The sequence below is a fragment of the Rhinatrema bivittatum genome, chromosome 6, assembly GCF_901001135.1.
Source record: "Rhinatrema bivittatum chromosome 6, aRhiBiv1.1, whole genome shotgun sequence".
In the NCBI taxonomy this organism is placed as follows: Eukaryota; Metazoa; Chordata; class Amphibia; order Gymnophiona; family Rhinatrematidae; genus Rhinatrema; species Rhinatrema bivittatum.
In genome coordinates, this window is record NC_042620.1 from 47,298,975 (window position 1) to 47,324,543 (window position 25,569).

The 25,569-nt window shown below is 44.8% G+C and overlaps 1 protein-coding gene across 1 annotated transcript in view; it reads right to left on the reverse strand.

The window, feature by feature from the left end:
- Positions 1-25,569, reverse strand: part of NCKAP5 (NCK associated protein 5) — a 1,124,153-nt gene that overhangs the window by 334,526 nt on the left and 764,058 nt on the right. Inside the window, 1 exon segment of the mRNA XM_029607891.1 lies at positions 2,733-2,771. Coding sequence (XP_029463751.1) covers positions 2,733-2,771 — 39 coding nt within the window.

Here is a 25,569-nt window from a genome sequence, read left to right on the forward strand (position 1 = left end):
AACTGGGATCTCACTTTCTAACGGGAGGAAAAAGCCTAACCGCATAGGTCTTCGACTATGGACTCCAACAGGAGATCAATGGGTGCTGAAGAAGGCGCATGTGTGTCCCTCTTCCAGTGAACCACTTTTAATACGGCAGCCATTAACCCCGGACCTGTAGATTCGACCCCCCTGGTTGGAGAAACAGGGTTCCGTAAGGATCGAAGTTGTAGGTATGGGCAGAGGGGCTAAGGCCTTCACCGCCGAGCCTCTCTCAGCTTGCCAATAACTATTGGAATTTCTGGTCCACGGCAATCAAAGGCTACCGGACTGAGGGCACTTCTGAGGGAGGTATCACCTCAGGAGGCGAGCGGTGCTCGTCTTTCATTATCTCATTTGATCCCCTTCTTCTTTCTTCTCTTCCTTTCTTTTTTCACTCCACAGGCACTCACCTGAAGGGAAATGCATGTCCATCATCTGCTGGAGATGGAGAATACTGGCGGGCTGATGTCGGGGCGGGATTATAAGGCAGTGGGACGTCAGCTTGTGCTTCGTATCCATCTGCTGGCAGAGATGTATAACCCACTCACTGGGACTGACCCACCCGACACTAAGGAAGCTCATTTTATAACATGAACCTTACCAGGTAACAAATTCGATGCGTAATACTACAGACATTCCTTAGTACTTTATTATATTATTTGTGTAGTAAGTAATTTTTCAGAAGTTGGAATCTGTCTGTATTTTCTCAATCACTAAGATCCAAGCACCCGGGGTCTGGGCTATGAATTGAAGTTGGTCCCATCTTGCCATCTGAGCTTTTTGCTGACATGGGGATCGGGGGGGGGGGGGGGGGGGGGTGAGATTTGGGGCATAATGCTGTTCTGACCATTGCAAGAATAAGAAGATTAAACTTTCTTCTTTATAAAAAAGAAAACAAATCTGCTTATTTTTCTCAGCCAACATGAAAAAAGTGTGCCATTTTCTGCAGGCCCTCTTAAAGCATTAAGTAGTAATTCACTACTAAATAAAGACTACCTTCAAAATTATTTCCAGGATGATATTTCACATTTGTTTCCACTCAAACACAGACATCTGAACCTCTGGATGTCTTACTGTGAGATGTGGCACTTCACTTTCTGCGGCCCTGAAAGTACTCAGCTTCCCTTCTTGATTCTTAATGCCCCCGGGGGTGATATCTCATAGCACTGAGTCTTACTGTATCCTCCCGACTTAACTGCTCCCTAACAGATTTATCTGTTACAAGTCATTACTTGGCTTTTGTATAGGTTTTGTTTTTCACTGACCTAATGGGCCCAGTACCTTTCCAGAAGACAAAAATGCCTCCCTGGCTTTTTTTTTTTCTTCCTACAGTTATATTTATTTATTTAATTTTTTTATTTAAAGGAATGAAAGGAGAATCTGGTAATTCCCCTCCTGTTCCACTGAGCTTCCAGTTCAATCAGAACTGGTTTTTATGGAGTCCATGGCAGCAAAACCCTCTATTTGCAAGCAGCCGAGTTCCCCCCCCCCCCCCCCCCCCCCTCAATCAGCCCAGCCACCATGATGGCAATCTTTGGCCAGCTCCCTTTGAAACCCTGGGTGTGCATACCCCCGAGTCAGGCCAGTAGGTGTGGCTGTTAGGTGATGAATGGACTTCCTCCATCCTTGGTAGCTGTGAATGCTGCAAGGAAGGGGAGCCAGATTTGAGAAATGTCGATATATTCCTAATAGAAATGCTATTAGATAGTGTGAAGAAAAACAGCACAGCTGTTAGATTACATTAACACCCAGAAAATGATTTTCTCTGCTCTTTCTATAAGGAAGTACTATTAATAAGTATGTATAGTGGAAGGAACTCGCATTTTTTTGATATACAAAGAAAATTCATGCACAGTACTTAAAGGCATATTTTAATAAGATTTGCTATTAATTGTTATTCTTTATTTAAGGAAAGTGCTATTTTTTTTTGTTTACAAGACATGAAACGTCCATAAACACAAATTCAGAGCAATAAATCTGTCTCTTGATGTTGCTTTTCACAATGACAACTTTAATCAGCTACCACAGTTTATCAAATGGATTTAAACAGGCATTGTATTAATAAATCACTATTCGTATTTCAGTTATTTTGCATTAAATCAAGAACCGCACAAAGAAGTTGCTGGTTACAGCATCAGACTGGGAAGCAAGGCTCCAGAGTGTCTACTGATGGCGTCTTCCTTCGACTTTTACATGACACTAGATAAGTCTCTATTTTCCTGTGACTCACTTTACCCAGCTCCTGTATTAATATAGTGGGTAATAATGTCGTTACATATTCTCTCTTCTGGGGCTGGCAGCTAACAATCAGGAGCTAAAAATCAAGGCTCTAATTCAGGTGAGGACTACTGGTGCCTTCTAAGCCTGTATAAAAAATATTTTTATTTAGTCTAACATAATAAAAAGTCCATGTAGTGCCTAAAAAAACAAGACTATGAAAATCAGGTGCTATGATACTGCATCTGTACCAGATGCTGCTGAATATGTTTTTCTTAAGTGTTCTGATTATAAAATGTTTTGGGGATTCTGCTGTACACAGGAACATTTGTTATCACCTTGTAAAACACTATATTCTTCACAGCTTACTTTAAGGATGCAAGAGCAAAATGCATGCATAGTAATTAAAATAAATGTCATCTTATTAATGAGCATACAAACATTCCAGTCTAATCATTCGGTTCGTCTAATCTAGAAATAGAGAAATGACATACCTTCTGAGTAAGCAATGCTTGAACAACCTGGTTGGCTACCTTTAAGAGATCACATAAAAATCAACAGATTAGTAAAATGCTTTTACTTTTCTCTTCCTTAAATCCCCTGACAGCTGCAGTGGGCAATTCTGAGCTGACCTTCTGGAGGTGGGCTAGACAGGAAGCCTCCTCCTCTGAACCTTTCACTGCCCTCTCCTACAGCTCTGTTTGCGCATCTCTCTCCCTTTCTCCCTGGACCCAGATATTCTTTGATGGATCTATACCCCTCTGGCTATCATGGGCAAGGCACCTGCTCTGGGTCTCCTCCTTGGAAGTGAACAGAACCTACAGCTAAGCCACAGGGCCTGGTCTATGAGTTTTCTTCTTTGTAGAATTCAATTTCCAGACCGAGGACTATGTCCATATATTCATCCCTAGGGACATGAATATGCCGTATTAAAGGGTGAAATAGGAGGAGAAAGGGAGAAGACACAAGTGAGAAGAGAGGTGAAAGAAGAGGAGTGGGAAAGAGAAGAGAGGAGAAGAAAAAGGTGCACAATACCCCCAAAATTTATAGTTAAGAAATCCTTTTGGCGAGCGTGGGTTAATTCGCTGACTGACTCCTGCTTTGCTCAGGGTTTCCACTAAGGCGGGGGAGGTGTACAAAAATTGTTCTTACCCACAGCTCTCCATTTATAAACCCCATAACTTCTCAAGCTGCCATTAATATTTGCTTAATCTTGGTGGCCCCTTCCCCCAACTAAAGTGCAACCACCTAAAATGCAAATCTCCTTTCTGAAACAGTGAATCTCCAGCAGATTTTCTTTTCTTTTTTTTTTTTACCTGAGTAACAAGCATTAGTCATCGCCTTAGAATACATTTCCAGATATATATCAAAATGCACACAACATAACATTTTATACAAAATTATTACAGAAAGCATACTTTGTTTCCTGCAAGACACCACATTGTTCAATGCCAGTTCAATAACAGCAGTGTTTTTATAAGTATAAAAAAAACAGTTCATTACTTTTTTTTTTTTTTGGATTACTAGTTTGAAAGTTCACATCTGCAGCTGAATAATCTCATTCTGATATTGAAATGCTTGCCTTGGTCTTTTAGTCCAGTACAGTGGAACAGATTACAGTCTGAATGTTTTCATGAAGCTTAATTGTTTCTTGATTCAGTATTGACAAAATGGTACATCTATAATGACAGCCAGCTAACCATAAAGTGCTGCAGAAAATTAAAATACCTTACTGTCATCAGAATGCGGTTGGAGGCCATTCACACACCACAGTGTGTATTGACTTGAATCAGATTACAAGTCATTGATTAGTAGAACTGTATACACAACTGGGAATATTAATATATATATAATATATGTGTGTGTGTGTGTGGTGGGGATATATATCTATCTACACACACACACCACACACAACACACACAGTATATAGACATGCAAACACAGAGAGAAATAATATTTCGACCATGAATTTTCTTCTTTAAAACAGACTGTATTGAATTTGGTTGGTTTAACTCTTTAAAAATTTAAAACCCTTTACAAACAAGGCATTAGAGATGTCAAACGTGTTCCCCGCCCCCCCCCCCCCCCACCATAGCAGAGTTTAAATTGGGTTGCCACAGAACAAGACAAGTTGCAAACACAAAACCTTCTGGCTGTCTACATTACACTGAATCTATTATTTATAGGTCATATCTGTTGGTTCACATCTAGATGATTTTTTTTCCAGGTGCCGGCACCAATAATTCTTTCCTATTGTCTTCTGATGATCACATTCTGAGCTTTGTGCTCCATAGCTGGTACTTTTTTTTCCTCTGGAGGCCCATTTTAAGTAAATATAGTTTTAAGATGCCTTTACGCTGCATAGCAATGCTGTGCAGAAAAGGGAAACTGTGAAACCATCTGCTTAAGTTATCTGTTAAAACATTCGCCAAATGCCCTCAGTTAGCATATATGTCCTTTGTAAATGGGAGATGTGTGTTGGAGAAAGCTAAAACGGCCATTGAGACTGACTGATCTGGCCTTTTCTGGTGCAAACATTTCATGTGTGTATGTCTGAACGAGTCAGTCCAGCTCCGGCATTCGCCTGCTGCTTGTGAATGCGGCAATATGCCGCCTTAAGGAGTGATTTATCCATGGTTTTGAGAACTTGAGGCATTGAAAAACCTTTAATAGAAACAAGTAAATGCCATTCCTTGAGACGCGGGTGTAAAGGTTTTGGCATCTCAGTTTCATTTTGTGAAAGTGGCAGTGTGTGCTTTAAAGAACGATTCATCTGTTTTTTTGTGAACATGAGGCACTGCAAAAATTTTAATATGAGTGAGTAAATACCACTCCTTGAGTCGCCGGTGTAAAGTGAAGCTTTGATGATCTCAACCACCTGGTGAATATCATTCAAATAAATGAGGGTTTTTGCAAAGCTTCAGTTTGATACTTGTTTATTGCTTGCCATTGAAGAAAATCACATTCCCCTGATGAAACCCATTACAGGTGAAACAGAGGCCTCTTGTTGGGATTTGAATATGAGCAATGAATAAGTCACAATCTCAATGAGCCATATACACTGATATATATATATATATGCCAAGAAGTGCAGTCATGCATCTGGGATGTGCTAATCCAAAAGAGCTGTATGTGATGGGGAGTGAAAGACTGATGTGGCACAGACCAAGAGAGGAATCTTGGGGTAATAGTGTCTGGAGATCTGAAGGTGGCGAGCAATGTGAACAAGACAATAGCTAAAGCCCAGAGAATGCTGGGCTGCATAGAGAGAGAATAACCAGTACGAATAAAAGAGGTGATACTCTTGGTACAGTACTCACTTTGAGTACCTCTGTTCAGTTCTGGAGTCCATATTTCAAAAGGGGCAAAGAAAGGATGGAGGTAGTCCAGAGAAGAGTGAGCAAAAATAGTATGGGTCTGTATGAGAAGACCTTTGAGGACATGCTGAAGGATCTAAATATGTATACCTTGGAAGAGAGGTCGTGCAGGAGAGATATGAAACAGACCTTCAGATACCTGAAATGGTTTTATGATGCACATTTGACAAACCTTTTCCGTTGGAAAGAAATCAGTAGAACTAGGGATCATGAAATGAAATTCCAGGGAGGATGACCCTGAACTGTCAGGAAATATTTCTTCACGGAGAGGGTGGCGGATGCCTGGAATGCCCCCTTCTGGAGGTAGTGAAGAAGAAAACAGTGAAAGAATTCGAAGGGGCATGGGATAAACTCTGTGGATCCCTGAAGATTAGAGGATGGAAATGAAGACAAGAATGCATGGAGGTAACTTGCTGGTGCGGCAGTTACTACCCTTAATCAATAAGCCTTCATATTGGCTGATGCAACTACATCATATGGCTCTCTGCTTCAACGTCAGGGAAAAAAGGGAATTGGATTCAAACAGCAACCAACAAAGGTCCTAACTTTTATGGTCTGGGAAATTGATAAAAGCATGGGGGTAACAGGGAACTGGATTCGATCTTCAACCAATGAAAGCCCTGATGCTTACAGTCTGGGAAACCAATACGCATGGGGCTAACCTGCACAGTGCAACAGATACTACCATATGTTTGCTGGGCAGACTGGATGGACCATTTTCTCCTTTTCCACTGTCATTTCTATGTTTCTATGAAAAACAAAGAGGCAGGGTGGGCACAGTTAGAACACAAAGGCTAAAATGGAGTAGAAAATTGCCGAAAAGGAGATTAATGTTGAGATTACTTACCTGATAATCTCCTTTTCCTTAGTGTAGACAGATGGACTCAGAACAAGTGGGTATAGTGTGCTCGTGCTAGCAGTTGGAGACGGATCTGACGTCAGCATGGGTACATATACCCTCACAGGAAGTGAAGCAACTCAGTAATCTTCCTTGCAAAAGCTGTTATGGATATATGTGTACTGACGATCAATGAATTAATGAAACAGGATTCCCCTGACCGATTGATAGTAGCTGGAGACCGCCAGCGCTTCCAACCGGAAGGCGTCGACACCTGGTAGAGTGGACGCTCTTATGTAAGAAAATGACATGGCTTACCTTGAATCGGTGAAACCCATGTATACCAGCAGCCGGGCAGGATGCTGAGTCCATCTGTCTACACTAAGGAAAAGGAGATTATCAGGTAAGTAATCTCAACATTTCCTGGCGTGTAGCCAGATGGACTCAGAACAAGTGGGATGTACAAAAGCTACTCCCGGACTGGGCGGGAGGCTGCCTGAGGACCGCGTAGGACTGCCCTCGCAAATGCTGTGTCCTCCCTGGCCTGGACATCCAGACGGTAAAATCTGGAAAAGGTATGGAGGGAGGACCATGTCGCCGCACTTACCATATCTCCGCGGGCGACAGGCATCCTAGATTCTGCCCAAGAGGCCGCCTGCGCTCTGGTGGAATGAGCCTTGACCTGCAGAGGTGGTGACTTTCCGGCCTCTACGTAGGCCGCTCTGATAACTTCTTTGATCCAGCGGGCTATGGTGGGCCGAGAGGCCGCTTCCCCCTGCTTCATCCCGCTGTGAAGGATGAACAGATTGGTCTGTCTTTTCGTACTGCTTCTGTCTTTTCCAGGTATCTGGGCAGCAATCTGCCGATGTCGAGATGGCGTAGCAAACACCCTTCTTCTGATTTCTTCAAACCCGCCGTGGTTGGCAAAGATATGGCTTGATTGAGGTGAAATTGTGAGACTACTTTAGGTAAGAAAGAGGGAACCATGCGAAGATGGATAGCCTCTGGAGTGATTCTCAGAAAGGGATCACGGCAGGACAGCGCTTGTAGCTCTGAGATGCGGCGTGCGGAACACACTGCCAGCAAGAACACCATCTTCAAAGTTAGCGAACGGAGAGACAGGCCCCGAAGGAGTCTGAAGGTGGATCCTGCGAGGAAATCCAAAACTATGTTGAGGTTCCACAGGGGCACTGGCCATTTCAGTGGCGGACGAATGTGCTTGACTCCTTTCAGGAAGCGGGAAACATCTGGGTGCGTCGCAATGGTCTTGCCATCCCTCCTGGGACCGTAGCAAGACAGCACAGCCACCTGAACCTTGAAGGAGCTTAGGGAGAGACCCTTCTGAAGCCCATCCTGCAGGAAATCCAGAACAATAGGGATTGTGGTCGCATGTGGATTGGTGCCATGAGTGTCGCACCAGGCTTCAAATACTCTCCAGATCCTTATGTAGGTGAGGGATGTGGGAAAACTTGCGAGCTTGGAGGAGTGTATCTATCACCCGGCTCCGAGTAACCTCTTTCTTCAGTCTAGCCCTCTCAATGGCCAGACCGTAAGAGAGAATTGAGGCCGGATCCTCGTGGAGGATGGGACCTTGACGAAGCAGGTCCCTGGAGAGGAGGCAGGGGAAGGGGCTCCCCTGTCAGTAATCTTCTCATGTCCGCGTTCCAGGGTCTTCTTGGCCAGTCTGGTGCTACTAGAAGAACTAGGCCGCTGTGCCTCTGAATCTTGTGTATAAGGGCGCCCAGCAGGGGCCACGGCGGAAAGGCGTATAGCAGGGTCCCTGGAGGCCATGGCCTGAACCCGGTCGTCAATCCCGTGAGAGAACGGATCTCGCTTGCGGCTGAAGTATCTGGGTACTTGAGCAATTGGACCTGTCCGCTAATAGGTCCATGTCCGGAGTCCCCCACTGATCCACAATCATCTGGAAGGCTGTGGGGGACAGCTGCCATTCTCCCGGATTTAGGCTTTCCATGCTGAGGAAGGTCCTGCCGCGGTGTTGTCCCTTCCGGCAATGTGGACGGCGGAGATGTCCTGGAGATTCGCCTCTGCCCAAGCCATCAGCGGGGCTATCTTTAGGGACAACCTGTTGGCTTCTGGTTCCGCCCTGTCGGTTGATGAATGCCACCGTGGTGGCGTTGTCGGACATCACTCTGACTGCTCTGTTCCTCAGTCTGTGAGGCAAATCGCAGGCAGGCTAATCGGACTGCCCGTGCCTCTAGACGGTTGATGTTCCACCCCGACTCTTCTCTGTTCCATTCCTCCACCGCCCTTGGGCGGTGAGCTCTTCGCAGTGTACTCCCCATCCGCTCAGGCTGGCATCTGTGGTGAGCAGAGTCCACGTGGGGGAGGACATCTTCGACCCCCTGCTCGTGTGGTTGGACTGCAACCACCACCGTAGCTGGGTCCGCAGTCTGGCTGGTAGAGGTAGATGCACGGAGTAATTCCGGAAGCGTGGGCTCCATCGAGAGAGGAGGGAGCGTTGTAGTGGTTTCATATGGGCCCGCGCCCAGGGTACCACTTCCAGGGTGGATGCCTTGAGACCGAGAACCTGCAGATAGTCCCAAGCTATGGGCCGGCTGGCTCCCAACAAGGCCCGTAGACGCGTCTGGAGTTTTAACCTTCTCTTGGTGGTGAGGCTGACTTTGTCCGCCTGGGTGTCGAACTGGACTCCCAGGTATTCCAGTGATTGGGAAGGCTGTAGGCAGCTCTTGTTTAGGTTGACTACCCATCCCAGGCTTTCCAGCAGGGAGATTACTCTGTTGGTTGCCCGATGGCTCTCTTCTCGGGATTTTGCCCTGATCAGCCAATCGTCTAGGTAGGGATGGACAAGGATTCCTTCCGTCTGAGCGCCGCTGCCACCGCTACGATCACCTTGGTGAAGGTCCGCGGCGCCGTGGCTAACCCGAAGGGCAAAGCCCGGAATTGGAAGTGTCGTCCCAGAACCTTGAAGCGTAGGTAGCGCTGATGGTCCCGATGGATCGGGATATGCAGGTAGGCTTCTGACAAGTCTAAGGCCGTGAGGAATTCCCCTGGCTGTACTGCGGTCTTGACTGAGCGCAGAGTTTCCATGCGAAACCTCGGGACCCTTAGTATTGGTTGACTGACTTGAGGTCCAATACGGGCCGGAAAGTGCCCTCTTTCTTGGGTACCATGAAATAAATGGAATAGTGCCCAGAATCCATTTCCCATGCAGGTACTGGGATTATGGCTTTCAAGGACAGGAGCCTCGCCAGGGTAGTTTCCAATGCTGCCTTCTTGTGGGTTGGACACGGAGACTCCACAAACCTGTCCGGAGGGATGTGATGGAAGTCCAGATAATACCCCTCTCGGATGATGGCGAGGACCCACTGGTCCGACGTAATCTCGACCCATCTGGGGTAGAAGAGGGTTAACCTGCCCCCTATGGCTTCGTCCCCCGGATGGATCGGCTGATTCTCATTGTGGGGGTGCGGCCGGGACCCGAACCCGAGCCAGCTCCCCTCTTATGCTGCTTGGTCCGAAAGGACTGGTTCCTGGCCTGAGGACGAGGTGCCTGGTAGAGACTCCTATAAAGAGTGAAGCGTTGGGAGCTTCTACCTCTGGAGGGCCTCGGAAAGGTGCGCTGGTTCCTCTTGGACCTGTCTTCCAGCAGTCGAGGTACTGGAGAGGCACCCCATGTGCTGGCCAGTTTTTCTAGGTCGCTGCCGAACAGAAGAGACCCCTTGAACGGCATTCTAGTGAGACGTGTCTTAGAAGGAGCGTCGGCTGACCAGTTCCGTATCCAGAGCTGCCTCCTGGCAGCTACGGAGGATGAGACCCCCTTGGCTGTCATATGGACTAGGTCGGAGGCGGCATCCGTGAGGAACGAGAGGGCTGACTCCATGTCTGCTGCCGGAGCATTGTTCCTGACCTGTGACAAACAGGAATGCGTCACCACTGTGCAGCAGGTTGCGATTCGCAGAGACAAGGGCTGCCACCTCAAAGGTTGTTTCAGGATGGCGTCCAGGCGTCGGTCATGAGCCTCCTTGAGGGCCGCCCCCCCCTCCACTGGAATGGTAGTGCGCTTGACCACGGCGCTAACCAAGGCGTCCACCTTAGGGCACGCCAGCATATCCTTGATTGCCGGGTCCAGGGGGTACATGCCGGACAGGGCCTGACCCCCTTTGAATGAGGCCTCCGGCGCATTCCACTCCAAATCGATCAGCTGTTGCACCGCTTGCAGGAAGGGAAAATGGCGGGCTGTGGGATGAAGACCCTCCAGCAGGGGGTTCTGCGTAGATGCCTCCATGGTGCTGGGGCCTGGAATAGCCAACTCCGTCAGGCACTGAGAGACCAGGTCGGAGAGATCCTCCTTGGGAAAAAACCGCCTCATAGTTCAATATGGCTCTAGCCCTGAGGGAAGGTCCCCCTCCTCGGGGGGTTCGAATTCATCCCCCGAGACATCAGGGTCCGCAGGAGCTGGACTGCCCGGAGGCGGGTGCCCGCGATAAGGGTGAGAAGGTCCAGGGGCAGGGTCAGCCGGAGCGGCAGCGGGGCCTGGACGGGAAGCTGACTGCATCTGTACAAAGGCATGGATCCCCTTAAATAAATCCACCCAGGAAATGGAAGCGGTCTCTAGCCGTCGGGGTACCAGGTCCCCGGGATTCCTGGTTGTTCGAGACGGCCCGCTAGATCCGGGGTGGCCCCTGGGGAACTGTCGGTAAACCTCGGTTGAGACTGGTCCTGGCCCGAGGCTCCCACGGCCTCCTCACATTGGGCACAAAGGGAGTCTGGCTCCTCGCTCTGCGTGGCTCTAAGCTGGCACGCTGAGCAGAGGCCAAGAGCTTTCACGCCGGAATCAGGAGGTGCCGCCTCTGGAGACGCCGGGGTGTTTAAATGTTCCATCGCGTCTTGCGAATGCAGGGCGCCGGCGCTTATGCTGCCAATAATATACGCTCAATAATATGCCGTCAGCAATATGCGCTGAACAATAATATGCGCTCAGCAATATGCGCTCAATAATATGCCGTCAGCAATATGCGCTCAACAATAATATGCGCTCAATAATATGCGGTCAGCAATATGCGCTCAACAATATACAATATGCGCTCAATAATATGCAGTCAGCAATATGCGCTCAATAATATACAATATGTGCTCAATAATATACAATATATATGCTGCGTTGTGCGCCCATCAACAGGCGCCTATCATGGGCGCTCAATACCTGAACAAGGCAGACAAAATGGTGACCTCCACGGCGTGCCACATGCAGGCAACGCCGCCGATCCTCGTACCTCGGAGACCAAAAGTAAGAGATGTACGCCTTACCTGATCCTCGGCGCTTCCCGGCTGTAACCCGGGCGGTCTCCGGCTGCGGGGGGAGAGGGGAAATACTTTCACCGCCGCGCTTGAGGAAATGCACCTGTTGCCTCTAAGCCGCCGAACTCGTCTCGCTCATGGCTAAGTCCACGCCGGGACCGAGGCGCCTCTCAGCCAGACCCGAGCCCTTCTCGCTCGGGGGCTAGATCCCTGCCGCGATTCGGCCACCGGACCGAGGCGTAGACCTCCGAGGGGTCGCGGAAACCACCTCGGGAAACTCAACTGGGGGAGGAATCCGAGGGTATCACCGCAGGAGTGCAGGGCTCGTCTTCGGAGAAATTTGAAAAGTAGAAAGTAAAAAGTAGAAAGTAGGTTTGGAAAACACGCTCAGTGAGCGTGCAGGCACTCGAAACTGCTTTGGAGACAGAAATTACTGACTTGCTTCACTTCCTGTGGGGGTATATGTACCCGTGCTCACGTCAGATCCGTCTCCAACTGCTAGCACGAGCACACTATACCCACTTGTTCTGAGTCCATCTGGCTACACGCCAGGAAAACTTACTTAAGATATACAGTATAAGGGAGAGATGACAAACTCAATGGGAACAGGTAAGATAATAGGAGAAAGTGGGATTTGCAAAAAGGACAGGCAAATGGCAGAAATCTTAAAACATGTTTGCAGACCCCTGAGCTGAGCAACAGTCTCTGTGGGTTCTCGAAATAAAAATGGTTGAGCAGATGGTGTGGTGATCCAGGCTCAAAAGCATGGGTTGTATTTGCTTTGTTGGATAGGAAAATCTTTTCCAAATGTCTTTCTTCTCTGTGACCCCTCTAACTGCCCCCCCCCCCCCCCATTCCTCTTTGCCAGATATTTACTCCCACCCATTAGTTGGAGAAGGGCTCATGCAGATCTTCATATATCATAACTTTTATTGGGTATTCTGGGGCTCCCCAGGGGAGTATACAAAGATATTAAAAGGTTATCACAGCAGACATCGTACATCAGCAACCGCAAAAACAAACAAAAAACTCTGTCTAAATCTATCCCTTCATGTGCTTTACAATAAAATTACCATCTACAGTCCCCAACTCTCCCCTTTAGTGGGATGGATTACTCACATTCCACTTGGAATTTTATTTATACAATTTAGAGCCCCCAATCCACAAATTTTAGCGGGTTACAATAAACATACACAGTATTAAAAGAAAAAACAATACAATATTAAGATGTAACATATATACGAGGTGCTTATTCTCAACCTCATTTATCACAGCAGCCAAGCATGGAAGTGACCATAAGGGTAAATTAGACTGGAAATGCAGAAGAAATCTGATGCAATAGGTCATTTTCTGCCCTAAGGACATCTGGGAATTCATTCCACAGTTGATAGCCTACATCACTAGAACATAAGTACATAAGAAACTGCCATGCTGGGTCAGACCAAGGGTACATCAAGTCCAACATCCTGTTTCCAACAGAGGCCAAACCAGGCCACAAGAACCTGGCAAGTACCCAAACACAAAGAAGATCCCATGCTACTGATGCAATTAATAGCAGTGGCTATTCCCTAAGTAAACTTGATTAGTAGCAGTTAATGGACTTCTCCAAGAACTTATCCAAACCTTTTTTGAACCCAGCTATACTAACTGCACTAACCACATCCTCTGGCAACAAATTCCAGAGCTTAATTGTGCATTGAGTGAAAAAGAATTTTCTCTGATTAGTCTTAAATGTGCTACTTGCTAACTTTATGGAATGCCCCCTAGTCCTTCTATTACCCGAAAGCGTAAATAACCACTTCACATCTACTCATTCAAGACCTCTCATGATCTTAAAGACCTCTATCATATCCCCCCTCAGCAGTCTTCTCCAAGCTGAACAGCCCTAACCTCTTCAGCCTTTCCTCATAGGGAAGATGTTCCATCCCCTTTATCATTTTGGTTGTCCTTCTCTGTATCTTCTCCATCACAACTATATCGTTTTTGAGATGCAGTGACCAGAATTGTACACGGTATTCAAGGTATGGTCTCACCATGGAGCGATACGGAGGCATTACTACAGATATGAAGTCTGCGAAACAATGCGACAAGGCAATAGCAAAAGCCAGAAGAATGCTGGGCTGCATAGAGAGAGGAATATTGAGTAAGAAAAGGGAAGTGATTATCCCCTTGTACAGGTCCTTGGTGAGGCCTCACCTGGAGTACTGTGTTCAGTTTTGGAGACCGTATCTACAAAGAGACAAGGACAAGATGGAAGCGGTACATAGAAGGGCGACCAGGAAGGTGGAGGGTCTTCATCGGATGACATACGAGGAGAGATTGGACAATCTAAATATGTACTCCCTGGAGGAAAGGAGGAGCAGGGATGATATGATTCAGACTTTCAGATACTTGAAAAACTTTAATGATCCAAAGACAACGACAAACCTTTTCCGTCGGAAAAAAATCAGCAGAACCAGAGGTCACGAGCTGAGGCTCCAGGGAGGAAGACTAAGAACCAATGTCAGGAAGTATTTCTTCACGGAAAGGGTGGTGGATGCCTGGAATGCCCTTCCGGAGGAAGTGGTGAAGTCTAAAACTGTGAACGACTTCAAAGGGGCATGGGATAAACACTGTGGATCCATCAAGTCTAGAGGGCGTGAATAAAGAGGAGGCATTCAAACACTGCACGGAGCGGCAGTAGCCACAGAGGCATTCACGGAGCAGGATGCCAGTGGCCAGTAGTTGGTGTTCCACCTTCACGGAGCGGAAGGATGGAGGGCTGCTATCTCAAAAAATAAAAAAATAAAAACAGGGATGGGTAAGAGTATGGGGTAAGGGTGTGGCCTGCTTGTTACAGTGGTTGCTACCCATAATTGAGCTGGACGTTCACTTGGATGCAGATACGGCGCTGCTCTCTAAATTGGTGGTGGGGTGGAAGGGAATTAGGGCTGGAGGGTACTGGAAGCCAATAGTAACAGGTGGGAGAGAAAAAAAGGGGAAAAAATGGATAAGTGCGTAGCTTGCTGGGCAGACTAGATGGGCCTAGAATGCCCTTCCGGAGGAAGTGGTGAAGTCTAAAACTGTGAACGACTTCAAAGGGGCATGGGATAAACACTGTGGATCCATCAAGTCTAGAGGGTGTGAATAAAGAGGAGGCATTCAAACACTGCACGGAGCGGCAGTAGCCACAGAGGCATTCAAACACTGCACGGAGCGGCAGTAGCCACAGAGGCATTCACGAAGCAGGATGCCAGTGGCCAGTAGTTGGTGTTCCACCTTCACGGAGCGGAAGGATGGAGGGCTGCTATCTCAAAATAAATAAATAAATAAATAAAAACAGGGGTGGGTAAGAGTATGGGATAAGGGTGTGGCCTGCTTGTTACAGCGGTTGCTACCCCTAATTGATTAGGGCTGGAGGGTACTGGAAGCCAATAGTAACAGGTGGGATAGAAAAAAAGGGGAAAAAAATGGATAAAGTGCGTAGCTTGCTGGGCAGACTAGATGGGCCGTTTGGTCTTCTTCTGCCATCATTTCTATGTTTCTATGTATTAACCATTCCCTTCCCAATAATTCCTACTATTCTGTTTGCTTTTCTTGACTGCTGCAGCAAACTGAGCTGACGATTTCAAAGTATTATCCACTATGATGCCTAGATTTTTTTCCCACACCAGCTCCTAATATGGAACCTAACATTGTGTAACTACAGCAAGGCTTATTTTTTCCTATATGCAACAACTTGCACTTGTCCACATTAAATTTCATCTGCCATTTGGATGCCCAATCTTTCAGTCTTGCAAGGTCCTCCTGTAATGTATCACAATCCGCTTGTGATTTAACTAGTCTGAATAATTTTGTATTGTCGACAAATTTGAAAACCTCACTCGTCGTATTCCTTTCTAGATCATTTATAAATATATTAAAAAGCACCGGTCCAAGTACAGATCTCTGAGGCACTCCACTGCTTACCCTTTTCCACTGAGAAAATTGACCATTTAATCTTACTCTCTGTTTCCTTATTTTTTTTTTTTAATGCATTTTCAAATACAAGGGTAAATTTAACGACTACAGATATTTTTTAATCCCAACAATAATATAATTCTAACTACAAATAATTATTTATTATCCGTTTTTTCCAAGTAATTCCCAGGAAGAAAGAAAATTACATCAAAGTGGTTAAAGGTAAAGTGAGATGGACAATCCCCCTCCACAAACAATTGAAAAAAGAGATTTACACCTGGTTTATATCTACTTTGCCTCTGCTCCTGAGGTTAAAGTCTCTCGGGTATGGGAATCGAGGAAAGTTTGCAATTGTGATATTTCGTAAAATATATATTTCTGATTTTGACACAGTATTTCGCACTTACACTGAAATTTTAATATCATCTTACCTCCCTTATTTTCTACTTCTAATTTTAAATCTAGAAATGTCCTTCTCCTCTCCTGTGTTATTCTTGAGAAATCGGGGTAAATCCATATTTTATCCCCATGGAGAGGTTCCATTCGCTTCCGCATGTAAAGGTGAAACACTGTGTCTCTATCAGAGGCAAAAGCAAAAGAAACACGTAATACAGATCTAGTTGAAATAGTTGTTTCTGAAGTAGCTTCAATTATTGCTGTCAGATTCAGTGAGGTTCCCCTGGTTTGCCATCTGATGGTATAGGGCCTCTTGCTGGTATATAATAAATCTTTGAGATAGCTGGCATAGCTTGTTGTGAGGTGGAGGAGAGTGGAAGTGCTGGATCTAATTTACCTGTGCTGAAGGCGTGAAGGGGTGAGGAGGGCTCTTCCAGCCCCCAACGAAGCCACAGCAGTCAATTACCTAATGCCGATGTCATCAGGGTGCGACCGGCTGGACCATCAAAAGCCGGCCCCCTGTGGTGCTTTGACGCCGCCGGTGTGTCGCCGAAGCTGCGCACGCCAAAGTTGTGCGCAGCTTTTTTTTTTTTTATTATTTTTTATTTATCGCTTTTACAGATATAAACAAAGAATTCTTTGCTTTGAAATCAAGAGGAATAACAAAAAAGAAAACTATTATTAATTTACATTGATAATAGCAGTTACAACACCACCTTATATGCAGAATTATTTATCCTCATTTATTCTAAGAAATATTTGAGGAGAGGAAAAGGAAAAAGAGGAGTATTAGAAGAAATCAATTTAACAAAACTCCTGTGACAGTATCCATATCTAATTATTTTAATACGCGGTCCAGATCTTTTAGATTGCTGGGGTTTACCTTCTGGCATCTAAGAACCCCCTTAATTGCTCAGGATTATAAAATACATAGGTATTCCCAGAGTACTTTATTATACACCTAGCGGGGTAGCGCAATAAGAAACTTACCCCTAGAGTTACTACTTCAGGGCGCATTAATAAAAAAGATTTCCTGCGTAACTGTGTAACCCTGGACAAATCAGGAAATATACGGATTAATCCACCCAAGTAAATAGCATTAATAGCCTTAAAGTAATATTTCATAATAAGGGCTCTATCAAATTCTGAAAATAAAGAGATAAAGAGGACGGATCTCTCAACAACCTCAAGCCCAGAGCTTTCCAGATATTCAGATAGATTATCAAAATTTCCCATATCCCCAACTAGGGATATCTGTATCTGGCTCTGTCTTTGCTTTAGGTACAAAATCTTTTTAACAGCTGGTATTTGTTCGTCCGGAATCTGCAGAATTTCTTTCATGTATCTTTTGAACGTTAGTAGTGGTATCTCACCCACTACTTTGGGAAAATTCAAAACCCTAAGGTTAAGTTGTCTCAGGTAATTCTCAACAGATTCCAGCCGTCATATCGAAATAGCCTGATTTCTCACACAAGTGGCGTTAACATCAGACACTTGTTTCAGTTCCTCTTTAACCTGCTGTAGTGCTTGTACTTGTTCCTCACCCTTCAGATGAAATTGATTTTCAACAGAGTCCATTTTTTGGGAGATTTCCTCTGTTTTCTGGGTTTGTTCATTAAATGCCTTCGTCAACCCCACAATCAGGTCCCAAAGGGACTCCATTGTAATTACTGCTGGTCTTTTTATCTCAATGGGGTTTCTTATTAGGTTACTCGTTACCTTCTCTTCCTCCTGTCGGCAAGGTTGGTATCTGCGAGGTTTCCTCTCTCTTCTCCTCTCTCCGTGCTACAGCCTCCGGTGGAATCGAGGAGTTGGGGAGCCTCTCCCACTTTGAGATGCTACCGAGCCGTCCACTCGATAGAGTCGCTCCTGTGACGCTCCTCACCGGTGACTCTACAGGCCTGGCTGCGCTCGAAGAGATTGCACTAGGCGGTTCTCTTGGTTCCGGCGGGGTCAGCGATATCTCCCCCAAACGGAGAAGGGACTCCTCCTCTCGATCCACTAGCGGGGCTCGTTGCCCCAACTTGTGATATGGGGGATGCATATTGCGAAATTATACGCTGTCCTGCGGGAAGTGAGGGCTCGGGTGGATAGACCCTCACTCTCCCCTTTCTTTTATGAGGCATTTTAGAGGAAAAAATTCAAAGGTAAGACGAAAATGCAGGAGCGTTTGAATATGCGTCCGGTCAAGAAACCATCTTGGATCCTCTCCCCTCGAGTGCCGACCTGTGCGCAGCTTTGTTGGGGAATTTGCCTAAAATCAGTTACTTGGGAAAAAGACTTCACCTCTCTCAAATGTGAATAAAAATTAATGTTATATTACTGCTTCCATCATCCAAATCTCCACCCAGGAAGGCAGTAGACTTTGATTACTGTGTGAAGAGTGTTTTCATCTGATGTTTTTCCTTGTTAAATTTAATTCATTGGAAAATGATGCCTCATACTAAAAGGAAGGCAAACGTTAGGGAGGTGGTTACATCATCTCCTTTATCAGAGCCTTCCCAGCTTCACATCCCTGATTTTTTCACACCCATACCCGGTCACAAACCGGAGGAGAGGCGCGCTGAAGAATCTGATATAGAGCGGATACCAGTTCCAAGGACTGAAATATCATTGAGCCCCGGTGTCCCGAGCACTCCTCCCCCACCTCAGATAATACCTCTAGATTTTCTGAACTTACAAGTTGATAAAGAGGAGAAGAGAGGAGGAGACCAGGCTAAAGTGGGAAAATGGGAATTGGGACTTGAACACAACAGTCTTTCACAATCTGAAAGACCAATAGAAATAATGTTAGATTCCCTTTGGTCTGCTGTTAAATCTTTAGAGACAGCGATTGTTAATTTAACAAAAGTTACAATGGATTCAAATCAATGCTTCATTAATATTGAGGCCTCTATCTTAAAGTCTGTTTCCTGTCTTTTAACCAGTTTGTAATCCACAAAAGGACATCACCTCCTATCCTATGACTTTAGTTTTCTTAGAAGCCTCTCATGAGGGTCTTTGTCAAATGCCTTCTGAAAATCCAAATACACTACATCTAACGGTTCACCTTTATCCACATGTTTATTAATCCTTTCAATAAAATGAAGCAGATTTGTTGGCAACACTTCCCTTGAGTAAATCCATGTTGATTGTGTTCCATTAAACCATGTCTTTCTATATGCTCTACGATTTTGATCTTTAGAATAGCTTCTACTATTTTTCCTAGTACTGAATTCAGGTTCACTGGTCTATAGTTTCCTGCATCGCCCCTGGAGCCCTTTTTAAATATTGGGGTTACATTGGCCACCCTCCAGTCTTCAGGTACAATGGATGATTATAATGATAGGTTACAAATTTTAACTAATAGATCAGAAATTTTATTTTTTAGTTCCTTCAGTACCCTAGGATGCATACCATCTGGTCCAGGTGATTTACCACTCTTTAGTTTGTCAATCTGGATTATTACATCTTCCAGGTTCACAGTGATTTGGTTCAGTTCATCTGACTTATCACCCTTGAAAACCACCTCCAGAACAGGTATCTCCCCAACATCCTCATTAATAAACATGGAAGCAAAGAATTCATTTAGTCTTTCTGTAATGACCTTATCTTCCCTAAGAGCCCCTTTAACCCCTCGGTCATCTAACGGTCCAACAGATTCCCTCACAGGTTTCTTGCTTCATTTATATGTAAACATACAGTCAACAGCACTGGGAAAATCAGATCTTTTTAAAATCAGACAAATAACAGACCTCTTGATGTGGATTGCAAGAAATGAGTGGGGCAGAAGATGATAGGTTTGGGGAAACCACTAAGGCAAGACCTTTAATAGATTTAAATACCATCAGGATTTTAAATTTAAACTGCCAGCATATGGGCAACCAGTGAAACTCTGCTAGAGTCGAAGGGATGTGTGTATGTAAAGAAGTCCCAGAGACCAAATGGGCTGCAGAATTCTGGATGGCTTGCAAGGCCTGCAATATATGCTGAGGTAATCCTAGGTAGAGGGAACTGCAGTAGTCTAGAGATGATAGAATTAAAACCTGTGTGACAAAGAAATCAGAGGTGTTTAAGAATGATTTAATAATGCAGAACATTCAGATTTTAAAGAAACAGCTATGAACCAGTGACTATATTTGTGGGCACAGACAGAGTAGAATCTAGGAGGACACCTAAATCTCAAGCTTTGGATTTAATTTGAATGTTAACATCTTTAAAGGACCTGTGGGTGGAGATGGAATCACTCAGTCTGTGAAAGAAAAAAAGTGTCTCAGTTTTACTAAGATTTAGTACAAGATTTAGTACTAAGATTTAGTACAAGCAATTTTGCTCTGAAAAACAGAGCAAAATTGTGTTGAATGCAGCAGAAAAAGTATAAGTGATAGGGGGAAAAATTGTTTCTCATCGGCATACAGTTTGAAAGAGATATTGAGCTGAGAGAGAACATGGCAAAGAGGGAGAGGGTAAATATTGAATAGTATAGGAAAAAGTGAGGACCCTTGAGGGATTCCTGTAATAAGAGTACAGTGGGGGGATGATGAGTTGCCTGTAAACACTCGGAAAGACCAGTCTGTTAGAAAAGATGAAAACCATTGAAGGACTGTAGAAACAATACCCAGCGATTCAAGATGGCCCAAACAAATATGGTGATTTATGGTGTAGAAGGCTGCAGATAAATCAATAAGGATCAAGAAATATTTTAAGTCCCCTGTCAAATCCCTCCCTAATCATATCAAAATTACAAGAAGCAGTATTATGATGCCGACAGAACCCGAACTGAGATTCATTAATATTTACATTTATTAGGTTTATAGACTGCCTAACACAGAATGGTCTAGGCGGTTAACAATGAAACATACATAAAATAATTGATAATAAAAGGAAAACAAAATTACATTAAAAAGCAGAAAAGAATAGCAAATTAAAATACTGTTTCAAATCATAAAACTCAAAAATAGGCAGATTTAAACAAATGGGTCTTGAGAAGACCTTTGAAGTTTTAAGAGAGTCACATTTTCATATTTCGAGTGGAAGGAGATTCCAGAACATAGGTCTGGCAATGGAGAAGGAGCATTCGTGTGTACTTATGTTATTGTCTGTTAGGAAATTGTGTAGCTGACTGAAAGCTTTTTCAATAACTTTGGATAGCATAGAGAAAGAGGAAATTGGCCTGTAGTTCGCTAACTCAAGAGATTTGGCATTTGGTTTGTTAAGGCAGGGTAAACTGTTGCCTCTTTTAAATTGGTAGGCATTTTTCTCTTTGTAAGGGAGGTGCAAACAGCAACCTGGACAAAATTGCCCAGATTTGACTTCATAACCTTGATTAAAGTAGTGGAGCACAAGTTAAATGGACAATAGTTATCCTTAAGAGAAGCTAGTATTGAACAGATTTCAACTGTAAAAAGAAAATCGAAGGCAGCCCAAGAAAAAGGAGAAGATGAAGAGATGGAGGGCTATTTATAGAACCTGGCAAATCCTTTCTCAGCTTGATAATTTTCCTGTTAAAGAAGTCAGCAAAGTCCTCACTTGATAGAGAGGGTGGAATAGAGGGCCCATTTTGAGGTGCTATCATCAGAGAGTGGATTGTGCAAAATAATTCCCATGGATGGGAAGCAGCAGCTGAGATGCTTTGGGAGAAAAATTCTTTCTTGGCAGTGTCTATGGTAGTTTTATAAAATAGAGTTCTCTATTTATCTCTGTTTTGCTTTTCTGCTACCTTCATTAAATTTGCCACAACTCTCTTTTAGAATTTTTAATTCAGCAGAGTACCAGGATGCGTAATGAATACGAGGGACCTGAGTCAGTTTAATGAGCACAATGTCATCCACGGCAGACTAGAGTGAGGTCTGACAACTAGACACTAGATCTTGAATATCAAAATTCGTAGGAATACGAAGCAAAGAAAGCCAGCGGTTACACAGATGCCGGTGCGTGAGCTTCGGGACAGCGTTCAATGGTGCTTTCCCGGTCTGCCCCTGCCCCTCCCCACCTCTTTGAAGAGGCCCAGCAGTTGTGTGTGTACCGGGGTTTATGCGCATGGCCGGGCCTCTTTGAAACTTTGCCCGGTGCGCAGGCCTGGCCACGCACATAAACCTGGGATTTACACGTGTAGGCCTTTGAAAATCTACCCTTTAGTGATTAAGGGTAATAAAAGCCACCTCAGCAAGTTACTACCACCATGTTTATTTGTTCCCCAAACGGTAAATGTTTGGGCCCTCGGTTGCTGTCTGAATCCACTCCCCTTTTTCCACTGCTGTTGAAGCAGAGAGCATTGATGAGTTGCATTAAAAGTATCAAGGCTTATTTGTTAAGGGTAGCAACTGCCACACCAACATGTTATCCCCAGTTACTCCCATGCACTCTTTTCTTTATTTCCATCCTCTAGCCTTTAGGGATCCACAATGTTATCCCATGCTCCCTTTGAATTCCTTCATTGTTTTCATCTTCATCACCTCCTCCGGAAGGGAATTCCAGGCATTCACCACCCTCTCCGTGAAGAAATATTTCCTGACATTGGTTCTGAGTCATTCTCCCTGGAGTTTCATTTTGTGACCCCTAATTCTATTGATTTCTTTCCAACAGAGAAGGTTTGATGATTGTGCATCATTAAACCCTTTTAGGTATCTGAAGGTCTGTATCATATCTCTCCTGCAGCTCCTTTCTTCCAGGGAATACATATTCAGATCCTTTAGCCTCTCCTCATAAGTCTTCTAATGCTGACCCCTCACCAATTTGGTCACTCTTCTTTGTCTGCCTCTAGCCTCTCTTTATCCTTTTTGAGATACAGGCACCAGTTCTGAACAAAGTACTCCAGGTGAGGTCTCACAAAGGACCCGTACAAGAGCATTATCACCTCTTTTTTCTTACTGGTTATTCCTCTCTCTATGTAGCCCAGCATTTTTCTGGCTTTAGCTATTGCCTTGTCACATTGTTTTGCTGTCTTCAAATTATCAGACACTATCACACCAAGGTCTCTTTCCCAGTCCGTGCACATTAGTCTTTCACCACCCATCACATACCGCTCTTTTGGATTGATGCACCACAGATGCACGTCTTGGCATTGAATCCCAGCTACCAATCTTTGACCACTCTTCAAGCTTTATTAAATCACATTTCCTTCTCTCTACTCCTTCACTCTGTTGCAGATCTTAGTATCATCTGCAAATAGACAAACTTTACCTTCTAACCCTTCTGCCAGGTCACTTACAAAGATAATGAACAGAACTGGTCCCAAAACCGATCCCTATGGCACTCCACTTAACACCATTCTTTCTTCAGAGGAGGTTCCATTTACCATTACACACTACCTTCTGTCAGTCAACCAGTTTGAAATCCATGTTACTACCTTGGCACCCACTCCCAAGCTTCTCATTTTGTTCATGAGTCTCATATGTGGGACCTCATCAAAAGTTTTACTAAAACCCAAGTAAATCACATCGAGTGCTCTTCCCTGATCCAATTCTCTAGTCACCCATTCAAAAAAATCAATGTCTGACAGGACTTTTCCCTAGTAAATCCATGTTGCCTCAGGTCAAGCTACCTACCAGATTGTAGATAGTTCACTATCCTTTCCTTCAGCAGAGTCTCCATTAATTTTCCCACCACCAAGCTGAGGCTAACTGGCCTGTAGTTTCCAGTCTCCTCTCTGTTCCCACTCTTGTGAAGCGGGACCACCACCGCTCTTCTCCAATCTTGCCACACCACTTCCGTTTCCAGGGATCTATTGAACAGGTCCTTCAGCAGACCTGCCAGCACATAGAAACATAGAAACATAGAAACATAGAAATGACGGCAGAAGAAGACCAAATGGCCCATCCAGTCTGCCCAGCAAGCTTCCCTCATTTCTTCTCCCATACTTATCTGTTTCTCTTAGCTCTTGGTTCTAATTCCCTTCCACCCCCGCCATTAATGTAGAGAGCGGTGGAGGAGCTGCATCCAAGTGAAATATCTAGCTTGATTAGTTAGAGGTAGTAGGAGTAGTAACCGCCGCAATAAGCAAGCTACACCCATGCTTATTTGTTTTTACCCAGATTATGTTATACAGCCCTTATTGGTTGTTTATCTTCTCCCCTGCTGTTGAAGCAGAGAGCTATGCTGGATATGCATCGAAAGTGAAGTATCAGGCACATTTGGTTTGGGGTAGTAACATCTCTGAGCTCCCTCAGTATCCTGGGATGTATCTCATTCAGCCCCATGGCCTTGTTCACTTTCAGTTTTCCTAGCTCTTCAAAGGGGTTACCCTATGATATTATTCTGAATGGGCAGCCAGATTGGCATTTGTACATAAAAGTTAAAAACGCCGCGAGGCGGAAGTGTGCATTAGCCCACATATGAGGGTATTCCCCATTCAAATAACCATGAGATATATGTGACTTTTTCTGGAATATTGCTTATGGACTTGGCAGTAGAAGCAATCCTGTGTTTTTTCATTAATGTCTGAGCATCAGTACCCCAGACTGTAAAAAAAAGTCACGGCTTGTGTTAGTTGTCTCTGAATCCAAATTTCTCTTTCCTTTCACCCCCATCCCCCTTCCTTCAAAGCAAAGAGCAATATTGCAGTTGCATCAAAAGCATCAACACTTATTTGTTAAGGGCAGTACTCTCATGGCTTCTGTTAAGGTGCTGCTCTGTGCTGGTTATCCCCATGCTCATCAGTTCCGCTGACCGTAAAAGTCAGGACCCTCGTTGGTTGCTGTCTAAATCCAATCCCCTTTTCTCCTGCCATTGAAGCAGAGAGCAATGTTGGACTTCCATCAAAAGTATCAAGGCTTATTGATTAAGGGTAGTAACCACCACACCAGCAAGTTACCCCCATGCATGCTTTCTTCATTTCCTTTAGGACTTGGCCATAGAAGCAGTCCTGTGCTCTTTCCCTCACATCCGTGTAACAATATCCCAGACCATGGAAGTCTGGGCACTCTGTTGTTGTCTGAATCCAATTCCTCTTATCCCAGTTCTCACCTCTCCAATGAACTACACAATCTAGATTTCTCTAACACAGACTCAGCCATCTCCTCCTGAATCAACATTACAAACTCTGTAGCCAACAAATTATGCCCTCTGACTGCTAAAGTAATAAACCCTGCCCTCAAGAATAAAAAACCATAGTTCTCGCCAGAACTAAAGAAACTAAAACAAGAGCTTAGACACAAAGATCATCAATGGCGTAAGGACCCTTGCTCCAACTCACTGACTGCGTACAAATCCTCCTTGCACAGCTACAGGACCTCCATACGCCGAGCTAAAAGATTTCTACACCCACAAAATCCACAACTTTCAATTTGACGCGAAGGCCCTGTTCTCATATGTTTCAGAACTTACAAAATCCTCTTCCCCCGCCATCCCCGCCAACCAAGCCCAAACTATGTCCAATGAACTCACAACTTTCTTCCAGAAAAAAAAATCTCCAACCTCTTAACCTTCCTCTCTTCCACTAATACCTCGTCCCCACCTCCTTACACTACCACTATCAACCAGGGAGCCATCTTCGACTCCTTCGAACTCACTTCATCCCTACAG